Raw genomic sequence first — 11,354 nt, forward strand, 5'->3', positions numbered from 1 at the left:
TCAAGCTGTACCTGCTGCGCCTGTTGTGCCGGCTGAAGAGGATGTAGACCTTGATGCTGCATTTGGCGGCCAAGGATTCTTCGACATGGATCGTTTTGATCCACAAGAAGATGTGCAGGTCTCTGCTGCACAGGTTAGGGAAGTGAGTGTAACTAGAGCAGCTACGACTGTGGCTGACTCAGATCTTAACGATGTGATGGATGAAGCGAGGAGGATGTTGGTGACACGTGAGAGGACGTTGGGGAAGAGGAAGAGGACAGTTGATGATACTGAGTCTGAAGAAGAAGAAGAGGATATACACAAGTTGATCAGACGTTCACGACGTGAAAGGACAGGTGCTGGTATGGGAGCTGGGGAGACTTCACGAGTCATACGTTTTGCTCCATCCGCACTATCAGGTATGTCAATTGTTCCTACTTCTGTACAGGTTACAAGCGCCGCAGATGTTCCTGGGGTGGCTACATCAGCCGTCGGCATCCCATCCACTACACTACAGACGACGACTCCGGAGATTGTGTCGTTACCACCTCCAACGCTTACTCCTTCAGAGGTGGTGGCACATTTTGTAGAGTCGACGGTCGTCGCAAATGCAGGGTTGTCGGTCACGATACCACCTGCGGTTACGTCCACAACTGCTTCTGAAGTCCCAGTTGCATTCAAAATCCCTGCTGAGTATACTCCAGATACATCTAATATGAGATTTGATTTCGATGCAACCATCTTAGACTCGGAGAGAATAGCTGCACTTGAGCGGGTCGTGGCAGAGCAATCAAGGATCAACTTTATCCAGACCCAGGCTATTCAACGCCTTGTAGCAGAAAATCAACTACAGTCGTCCCTCCTGGTTGAGCATGGGAGGATTATAGATGCTATGAAGGCGTTCTTGGCATCTCAGGGGGAGACAGGCTGTAGAGGCGACGAGTTAAGGACTAAGAAGAGAAACGACAGAGACGATGATCCCAATGCACCGAAAGGTGCAGGTGGTGAGTTGCCAAGAACTACTCAAGCTCTTGGGACTTCCACAGCTCAGGGGGAGTCTGCAGGTGCAGTTGGTGGTGATGAGGTGGTGATTGTTGATGATGAAGATGATGTGATTGATGCGTTGAGAGAGTTAGATGATGATATGCTAGATGATGATGTGTTTGATGATGATGTGCTGCCGTGTGAGGAGATTGAGAAGATTGGCGCACAAATTGTGATTGAAGATGGGATAGAAGAGGGGGAGATAGTAGAAGAAGACGTTGAACACGAGATCCCAGATGTTGAGAAAGCCGACATGGGTACTGAGATGGATGAGACTGAGTGGGAGGAGCAGCCTAGGTGGAAGGAAGGCTGTGCTCATTGGTTTATTAAGACCAAGAAGCCTGCTGTTCCAGCCATGTTCAAGAAGAGTTATAACATCAAAGGCTATGCTGAGTCGAAGAAGGGAATTATCTGTTGGATATATGATGAACAGATAAAGTTGTTTGTGGTGAAGCGTTATGATGGTATTCAATACTTCAAAAGAACCCTGAGATTTCTCAATACGTTGCCGGAATGTGAGGTGAAGGATTTGGCCAGGTTGGGCCTGATAAATAGAAGTGACGACAACATGGCAAGAGTGATTGGGAAGATCGTGTGGAAAGAAAGCATAAAAGAGAAGAAGTTTGAATTATTAAAGCCACAGAAGGGAAAGCTCGTGGAGGATACAGAAAAGGGAATGAGAGCAGATGGCAAGCCATGGATGGTGATGAAGTACAAACCGATCCGATGCATCAAGGAGGTTCCAATGAAGACTATGCCTCAAGATGTGTTGAAGAATCTAAAATGGTGGTACGTTGATTGCCAGACTGCTGAAGCCGTGATGGAAGACGAAGACAAACAAGAAGGGCTGAGGGTGTATGATCTGATGCATCTTGTTAACTTATCGAAAGCTGATCTGCAAGTGTTGAATGAAAAGAAGATATTCTATATTCCTGCTTGGAAGGATGAAGCAAGGAAATATCAGCGAGTAGTCACGGTATGTGTTAGAGAATGAGTGCATGCGTGAAGATACAGGATTACAAGACAAGAGCTTAAAGATCAAGATATGAAGCTACTGCCAAGGGGGAGTCTGTTGGTGCATGAATGTCAGTAGTTCATAGTCTAGTGTCTGTAATCGAGTCTGTATTGTTATTTATGTTTTTGTTTAAAGCGAAGTTGTCAACAAGTTCGCCTAGGCGAACTTGTTGAACAAGCGAAGTTATGGACAACTTCGCCTGAACATGTCAGGCGAAGTTGTCGTGTATTTATACTCAAGCCTACGGCTTGGTTTAGGTTAATCAATAGTTGGAAAATCAGTTAATCAGTTGTTCGTCTAGGTTGTTCGTGTAGTTGAACGTGTGTTTTGTAACAGTGATATTTACATCACGTGAGTTCGGTTATAATATATAACGTGTTTCGTGTATTCGTGTGTTTGTGTTCTATACTCGTAACGATCTACGCAGGGATTCCGCACCTGAGTAGACCGCGATATCTCGTGCGATCCGTCCAGGGAACCTACAATTGCTTATTATACTAGCTTTAGGTTCAAGGTACATGTATCATCTAACTTGAGGGAGGCATGTTGTATATTGTTATAAGAAAAAAAAAGATCAGCCTCTAACGCTAGACTTCCAGCAATTCCCTCTCTCAATTTTTCGATCAATCAAGAGTAATCAAGGTTGCAACATCTCAATTCAAGCCATGGGAGAATGATTTGAGGTAAAGATGATGAAAAAAGGTTTCCGGCGGGCTGTTTGGTTTTCCGGCGATGAAGATGATACAGGGTGGTAGTGCTCAACGATGTGGTTGTGTGGATATATTATTTGCTTGATTTCAAGTTCTTATGGTTATGAGCAAAACAAGAAAGGTTTCGCATTCCAGCAGATGGTTAAGTTTTCCGACATACTGTTTGGTTTTCATGGTGGCAACCGATGACGGATTTCGCTAACGTTGGTAGTTCTCGGCGACGCGGTTGTGTGGATATATTATTTGCTTGATTTAGAGTTCGTATGACCAAGTTATGAGAAAAACAAGAAAGGGTTTGCATTTTGGCTGACGGTTCAGTTTTTCAGTAGACTATTTAGTTTTCCAGTGATGGTGGAGGAAGTTTCCAGTGTTGGGAACTAGTGGCCTTTGTGGGGCTCGGCGAGATGAATAGGTGGAGTTCGTTTGATACGGTTTCGAGCTATTCGACTATTAACGCGTAAAACCAAACGAACCTGGAGGCTGTTTTCGGTTCTAGAAGTTGTAGGGTTGAGGCAGCCTGTGATTTTAATTTTCTAAGGGCCAGAATGTCGAGATAAGTTCGTGGATATGTGATTCTCTTGAAATCTGAGTTTGTATGGTCAAGTTATGACCATTTTAGTTTTGTTCGCGTTGGTACTTTTGGATGCTGTGCGTTTGAGTTCAGAATAACTTATACTCAAAAGTATGAATCCATGAAACCATTTATTTATTTATTGCTATGATTTTTGGTGATGGTAAAATTTTTGGGAAAGATGTTTGAGGACGTTTATCGATAACATTATTTATAGTTTGTTTATAAGGGAACATACGCGTTGGTTATACGGATTGAGAACCTTGTTATGTTCAAGATTTAAGGCTATTCTTCCAATAGCTCCTAATGTATGCCCTTATCGTTAGGCTTGAATTTCATAGTCATTAGAATTAATTTGGTTGGTTAATTGCAAAGATTGTAAAATTAATGTTTCAGTTCGACTAGATTTGGGGAATTTATGATTCGTGTGTTGTTTGACTAAATTGACTATCAATTCAGTTTCTAAGCTCTTATAATGACTTATTGTATTATATTTTATGATTTTATCATGATTATGGGCTGAATTGGTTGACAATCACACTATCGGGTTCTTAATGCACAAATTCGGCATCCTCGAAGTGAACTGGGTGAAGTTGTGTAATCCTTTGCTCACCGATTATAATTGGTTGAAGGAGGAATGCAATAAAGTGGTATTAAGGGCTGTTATAAATGAATATTGTTCAAGGAAAGAGCTTTGGGTTGGTTTAATCTTTTTAGAACGCTTCTTTTGGGTTTCGGTTCGGTTTAGTTAAGGGATTTTTGAAATTCACTTGTTGTATGAGAGAATGGCCAACCCAATTAGAACATGTAGCATTATATTGATATAATGGCTTGAAGAATAGTGATTTTTGTTAACACGGGGCTGATTTGATTAGTGATTACTCGATAGGGCCGTTAGAGCGTGAATTCTTGTTTAATCGTTATTCCTGTGTTGTACAAGGGAATTGCCGACCCAATTAGTTTGTGTAGTATCATGTGGTTGTATTGGCTGTAAGAACATTAAATCTTATCAACACGGGACTTGTTTGGTTGGTGATTACTTAAACAGTTAGTTAGCGCGCGATTTCGGCCCAATTAACTTGAAACGGGCGTAGTTTGGGACCCATTTGTCCCCGATTTTAATTAAGAGGAAGTTTTGGTAAATCAAAGGCCTTGAGGGGCTGATGTAAATGAATTTATGTGTGGGCAGGGCTTCGGGTCAATCCAATCATGTTAGAACGTCTCGTAGAGCGAGTGAGTTGATACGGTCTAGTTAGTGATTGTTGTGTGCAATAACATGGCAGGCTTTTAATTTTGAGTGATTACCTAGTGGTTCTTTAGCTTGTTGATAATCGTGTGATGCGTATCAGGGGAATTTCATGATGCTCTTTTCAATATTTTATGTTTTGGGCTAGCATGTACACCTTACTGTGTTTTTACTCATTTAAACTCTTTGGATGATATTAAATACACTTTACTATATTTGTATGTTTTGAATTTATATATTTAATTATTGTCTATTCTTGGGGATTTATTTAGTTGACGTTTGACTAAATGTATGTGTGTGTGGCCACCTATGTGAATTTTTTTGTTAAGACGTGACCGGGTCAAATAGAGGTTAAAATTCCTTATAACCCTTTTCTGGGTTTAGGTGAGGAGTCCCCTAACAGTTTAAATGTCCTTGGGGCAAGAGGATTTACTAGAGTCCTTGAATTCGTGTTTTGTGACTTGGGGTGAGGAGGCCCATCTTGCATGATTGACTGAGGAAAATATTGCCTTATTTTTTATTTATTTAATTAATTGATTTATAAATGTTATTTATAAAAACAAGAACTCACTCTGCCTAAGCTGATTTTGTGTGCATGTTAGATTGATTTCAGGTTTGAGGAGACGTGGAATACTGCTTGGACATGCTCGAGGCTACCCGAAACGTTTGGAGGCATTTCTAGTTGAAGAACTTTTATGAAAATAAACTAGACATTTCTATTTATTGCATAAACTTGCTTGATTGATTTAAGAATTTTATCTAGATGTTTTACCCGCGTTGGGATTTGCATTTGAAGCTTTTCTGCTGCATGTCACTCTAGACTTATTTTAATAAAGCAAACTTCACTTTGAAGTTTAAATGCGAATTTTATGTTGTGATTACCAACTGTTTGATTCCCAAGTTTTGGGATCATACACTTGTACTTTTTAAAAATTCGTTTGCTCTAGATTCATGGATAAGGGGGACTTTGGGGATTATGTAATGTAATGTATTTTTTTCTGCCTTGTACTTAGTTCAGGGCTCTCTATGAGAATCGCTTAAAAGTTTTGGACAGAAAGCGAGTATAATTTTAGGCGTTATGTAACATATAAATTTGATAACTCATATATAAAAAAAATGTACATGGAATTTGTTTATGATTTGGGCTATAAAGTTAATAATTTGGTTATAAGTTTGATTTTTCAATGGGCTGGTGGTGTTAAATTTTAAATCCAGTTTTTTTTTATAAAAGAATTTCAGGCCTACCTAGATGATTAGGCCGAGGCCAATCGACCACCTTGCCTCTCCATCCAAGTCAGGCTTTTTTGCTTGGATATATTAGTTGAATTTGAAACCGCATCATCAAAATTTTCATAAATATCTTCGAAGTTCCTATTTAAATTGCAACTAGAATAAACAACACAGTGTGTGTCACCGATTATTAAAGGAGTGGAACTATTTTCACCAGACAAGGATATCATCTCCTTGAGAAAAGTAAGGTTAAAAAAAGCATTGTGACAGTAGCATATCGTATGTTGGGTTTGAATGGGCCGGTCACGCACTCAATTTTAGTAGCCTATTTATTTTATTTCTTATAACTTTGGAGAAAGAAATTAACCATAGTTAGGCTCCTATAAACAATATTGTATCATGTAATTTTTGAGCACCTCAATAAAAGAATAGACCATGCTCGTTGCCCGTGGGCGTAGGTTACACATCATGACCGAGCCACATAAATCTCGTATTCATTGTTGGTAATTTCCATCTTATTAGGCCCGTCACGTGTTGGGAATTTTGTTAGACCTATTAGGCCTACGGAATTCATTAACGATCTAATGGGTTTATGGGTTATAATTAGGCTTTTATATTTGGGCTTTACTTGTTGGCCAAGTTTGGGTTACAATATAAATACATAGACATGTTACGGTTATTGTATTGTGAGAGGGATTATAGTATTCAAGTTTTGTGTTAGTTTCTTGATTATAATAATACGTGAGATTTACCCTAAATATTGCGTGCTCGTTTGTGTTTCTGTTATCAATTCATTCTAGAATTGATATCAGAGTCTTGTGCTCTTGGTGTTTATCATTCTAAAGTGCGTTTGATCAAGGTCGTGATAGGCGTGGTGCAATTGAAGACCAGCGGTGACGTTCACGGTATTTATTTATTTATGTTTTTAAAGAAAGGAGGAGGTTTTGTAAAGAATTCTCGATCTTGCAAAATCATAATTATTGAATTCTTTGGTACCCACCTCCACGTCACAATGAAAAATAGGTGTTCTGATTTTTTGTTTGCAAAGAAAAAAGACAAAATCCTAGATTGTTTTCTTGCGTGCCAGAATAAGAAGAAAAAAAGAAAAAAGAATAAATTCTTTTTGTTTTTATTGTTTCAACAAAGTCTGATCAATTTTTTTTTTCACGGTTACTGTTCAACGAAGAATGATGCGTGACAAAGATACAATGAAGACGAGTGGAAACCCGAATGCGTTCCAAAGTCCCATGCTTACCTCTACCGATTACACGGTATGGGCTATTCGAATGAAGGTACTCTTGAATGTGCATAAGGTTTGGGATACCATTGATCCGGGTGCAACCGATGACGATAAAAACAACATAGCGATTGCGTTGATTTATCAGTAGATCCCGAAAGCAACAATCATGCAAGTGACTAATCTTGAGCCAGCCAAGGAGATTTGGAACGCGATTAAGACGCGTAATCTGGGTGCTGATCGAGTTAAGGAGGCAAGATGGCAAACTCTCATGAACGAGTTTGATACTATGAGGATGAAAGAGACGGAGACCATTAATGAGTTTGTGGCGAAACTCTCATGTACGGCGTCAAAGGCGACGAGTTTAGGAGAGATGATCGAGGAAACTAAGATGGTCGAGAAGTTACTTTCAAGTCTACCCCGAAGAAAGTTTATTCAAATTATTGTCTCTCTTGAACAAACTTTGGATCTCAAAACTGTTGGGTTTAAAGATGTGGTGGGACGTTTAAAAGCATATGAGGAGCGGATTCGGTAAGAAGACATGCATTCTGAAACCTAAGGTAAGCTTATGTTCCAAAGGTCTGAATCCTCAAGTAGTCGGTACAATGATCGTGATTCCACTCGTGGAGGTCGTGGACGTGGAGGAGGGCGAGGACGAGGTGGTCGCAGGTCGGGTCAAAACCGCGGTCATCAAAAACATGCCACGAACGGGGAAACCGTGAACATAAGGGCAAAACCCGGGACCACTCAAAGGTTCAATGTTATCGATCTGATGAGTTCAAACACTTTGTCCATAAGTGTCCCAACTAAAAACAGAAAGTTCAAGGTGAAGCGAAGTTAGCTGAAGCATCAGAGGCAAGGGATCCAGCACTGTTTATGATGAAGAGTGTTCAAGAAACGGTGTTCTTGAATGAAAAGAAGGTTATACCCGGAAACTACGAGTCCAAAGATGGTGATGAATGGTACTTAGACAACAGCGTGAGAAACTACATGACGGGTAACATGTCCTTCTTTTCTGTACTTAACAATCATGTTACAGGAAAGGTTAAGTTTGATGATGACTCTTATGTTGATATAAATGGTAAGGGGTCAATTTTATTTGAGGCTAAAAGTGGTGAACATCGTTTGTTTACGGATGTTTATTTTATACCGATTCTTCGAAGCAATATGATTAGTCTCTTTTAAGCCTCAAAACACAGGTGTGATATTCATATAAAATATAAATACCTTACGATGCATGATGGGCATGGTAGGTTTTTGATGATGATGACTCGTTCCCCTAATAGATACAAATAAATATTGGTAAACCGGATAGTTTACTTAGTAGAATTGAAGAAACAAGTTGGTTATGGCAGCTAGGCTTGGTCACTTGAACTTTGAGTCAATAAAGCTAATGGCTAGGAGGGAGATGGTTGAAGGAATGCGTGTGGTTACCCATGAAAACAAGTTATGTGAGTCTTTTTTTGTTGGGAAGCAAACGAAGCAATTCTTTCCTAATTCGTCATCTTTTAGGGCAACTCGGGCCCTTGAACTTGTGCACAGTGATCTGTTTGGACCGATTACCCCTCCAACAATATCGTGTAACAGGTACGTGTTTGTTTTAATCGATGATTACTCACGATATGTTTGGACGTATTTGTTGAAGTCTAAAGATGAGGTGTTTCAAGATTTCAAGAAGTTTTAGGAATTGGTTGAAAGTGATGTCGGGAAAAAGATCAAGGCGTTTCGTACCGACCGAGGTGGTGAGTTTACCTTACATGAGTTTAACTTGTTTTCTGAGATGGAAGGCATTCGAAGACATCTAACGGCACCATACAAACCTCAACAAAATAGGGTGGTTGAAAGACGGAACCGAACCTTATTGGAGATGACATGGAGTATGTTAAAAGCAATGGATGTTCCGAATTACTTATGGGGTGAGGCAATCCGACATGCCACGTACATCGAGAATCGGATTCCTACTCGTGCCCCAAAGGATAAAACGCCATACGAGATGCTAAAACAAAAGAAACCGAATATTGCTCATCTTAAAGTATTTGGTTGTGTGGCATATGCAAAGATAGTGGGCACTCACTTGAAAAACCTCGACGACCATTTAAGGAGTTTAGTGCATATCGGAGTCGAGACAGGGTCCAAAGCTTACCGGTTGTTCGATCCGAAGACCCAGAAGGTTGTGATAGCTAGTGATGTGGTTTTTGACGAGAAAAAGATGTGGGTTTGGTCTAGTTCGGGTCAAACCAATGAAAAAACGGAGCTAGCACCGGGTTTATTTTGGGTTGATTGGAATGGGGTTATTGATACCGGAGTTGGGCAACTTGTAACTGAGCATATCGGAAGCAACAACATTAGCGACAAAAATTCAGCTTTGTCGCCAAATTCGGCAACAGAATCAGAGAAACAGCTTCGGTCGCTAATTTATGATTAAGCTGGTTAGGATCAAGATCTTATGATGACATCGAGCTATTCGTCGTTCCGGTATACGATTAGGCTATGTTATGTTAACTGTGTGTACTGTGTGTGTCGAGAGTAAAATTTGGCAGAGTAACGACATGGAAGAGATAAAAATAAGAACTGATTACATTAATGAATATCTTACAGGGCTTTTATAGGGGATGACCACATTCATTAAGTTAACACTTAACGAATGTGTCATTCGTTACATTAAAACATATGAATGAACATCGTCATTCGTTAATACATTTAATCATAACGAATCGCCCTCATTTGTTATCTAATTCGTTAATCAAGGTTAACGAATAAGCTTACATTTAATACGGATGTGTTACATTTGTTACGGAAAACGAATGTAACTTACAATAGAGCGAATGGCATATTTACATTAAAACACCTACATTATAAGATAATTACATTAATAAACTAATAAAGACCGAGACGTACAAAACATGTATCAACAAACTCCCCCTCGTCTCGAGCTCTTTATACTTTATTGCTGGAACATCTTCGTTTTCCAGTTGGTATGGCTATGAATCTTGCATGCATAACAGATTTGAACAACCTTCTGAAACTGCATCGCAAGATCGTAGTTGCTTACGTTAGCAAACCTGATCTGACTATGAAATAATGAATCGTTGTCAGACTCAGATAAATTAACGAGCCACATCGGATCGAACACACGAATAATCATCGTGTTAGACCCAGAACCCAATAATATAACCACTTCTCCCATCTGATTGTCGTAGTACAAACAGTTGAACGTGGTGAACAGACTCTGAGGGAATTTCTTCATCGGTGCCCTCTTCATCGTCTTCGACGGCGTTACTTGTAAGATCATTTTCCTCCAGCCAATGCGTTGATCGATCTCATCAATGTACTTGTGTGTCAGCACTTGCGGCTTGAATAACTTGAAACTATAATGAGTTTCATATAATAAATGAATATTACATTAACTCTCTTATTCGTCAACTTTATAACGAATATTAGAGTCATTCGTTAAAATCTTAACGAATGATACATTAAAATCATTCAATTCTTTAAATGTTTAGGCGAATGTCTTCCATTCGTTATGCACAACATAAGCGAATGTCATTATAACGAATGAGAGACACATTCGTTAATCCAATTAACGAATCACCAAAGTTCCTTAACGAATGAGATAGAATCTCATTAAGGAATTAAATATTTATTAAAACAAAATTATGGTTTTAATCAAAGAATTAAATTATCAATTAATTCCATTTAGGGTTTTAATTGCTTACATTAAAATTCCCTATCAATCACAGATCAGTACAGTTTAAATTAAACGGATTTTTACATTAAAAATCAACCGTTACCAGTTGATCATACGTTAAGCACGATTAACTTAAACTTTTGAGATAAACAAATCTTATCATATTGTCTTTGGATTATTCGCCAGCTTGGAGAATCGAAAATAAAGCAGAGATAAAATCTTTTTTTCAATTTTAAAACTTTTCAAACAACAAACAAAATAAAGCAGTACTAACTAACCTAATATAGCATTACATATTTTTGTGAGTCAAGCAGGAAATCATATTGATCAAAATTTCCGTCCATTACAGTTTTATTTACAGTGTTTTATTATGAGTGAAGTTAAGTCGATTACTGGTATTGTTGTCCACTTAAATCTTCAAACAAATTTTTCAAAACCTTCGGTGATATATTTAATTGGTTTGATTAAGCACAAATATCAGAAAGAGTTAGTTCAAATCTTGATTCAAGCGTAGTTTTATTTTCTCCAAATCACCCCTTGACTTAAACCTTAAAACCAATTTGATAGTAAAATGATTATCTTTAAGCAGTCATAGTCCGTAATCCCCAGTACAAGATATACCCCCGTTAGCAAG

The 11,354-nt window shown here is 38.9% G+C and overlaps 1 protein-coding gene across 1 annotated transcript; it reads left to right on the top strand.

Annotated features, from left to right (window-relative positions):
* Positions 1-7,201: 7,201 nt before the first annotated feature.
* On the top strand, positions 7,202-8,217 carry LOC143607446 (uncharacterized). The gene is made up of 3 exons (XM_077082891.1): positions 7,202-7,563; positions 7,612-7,792; positions 7,849-8,217. The coding sequence occupies exons 1-3, from the start codon at positions 7,202-7,204 to the stop codon at positions 8,215-8,217; spliced, it is 912 nt and encodes a 303-aa protein (XP_076939006.1).
* Positions 8,218-11,354: the final 3,137 nt, after the last annotated feature.

This window comes from Bidens hawaiensis, unplaced genomic scaffold (assembly GCF_021521415.1).
Source record: "Bidens hawaiensis isolate Kalapana, Puna unplaced genomic scaffold, B.hawaiensis_p1.1 tig00082592_1, whole genome shotgun sequence".
NCBI classification, from domain to species: domain Eukaryota; kingdom Viridiplantae; phylum Streptophyta; class Magnoliopsida; order Asterales; family Asteraceae; genus Bidens; species Bidens hawaiensis.

What these genes read in the sequence shown, in the direction of transcription:
- LOC143607446 (XM_077082891.1), top strand. Translation starts at nt 7,202, where the DNA reads ATGCAAGTGACTAATCTTGAGCCAGCCAAGGAGATTTGGAACGCGATT. An exon ending in GCATATGAGGAGCGGATTCG is followed by an intron (nt 7,564 to 7,611) that starts GTAAGAAGACAT and finishes TATGTTCCAAAG; the next exon opens with GTCTGAATCCTCAAGTAGTC. An exon ending in GGACCACTCAAAGGTTCAAT is followed by an intron (nt 7,793 to 7,848) that starts GTTATCGATCTG and finishes AACTAAAAACAG; the next exon opens with AAAGTTCAAGGTGAAGCGAA.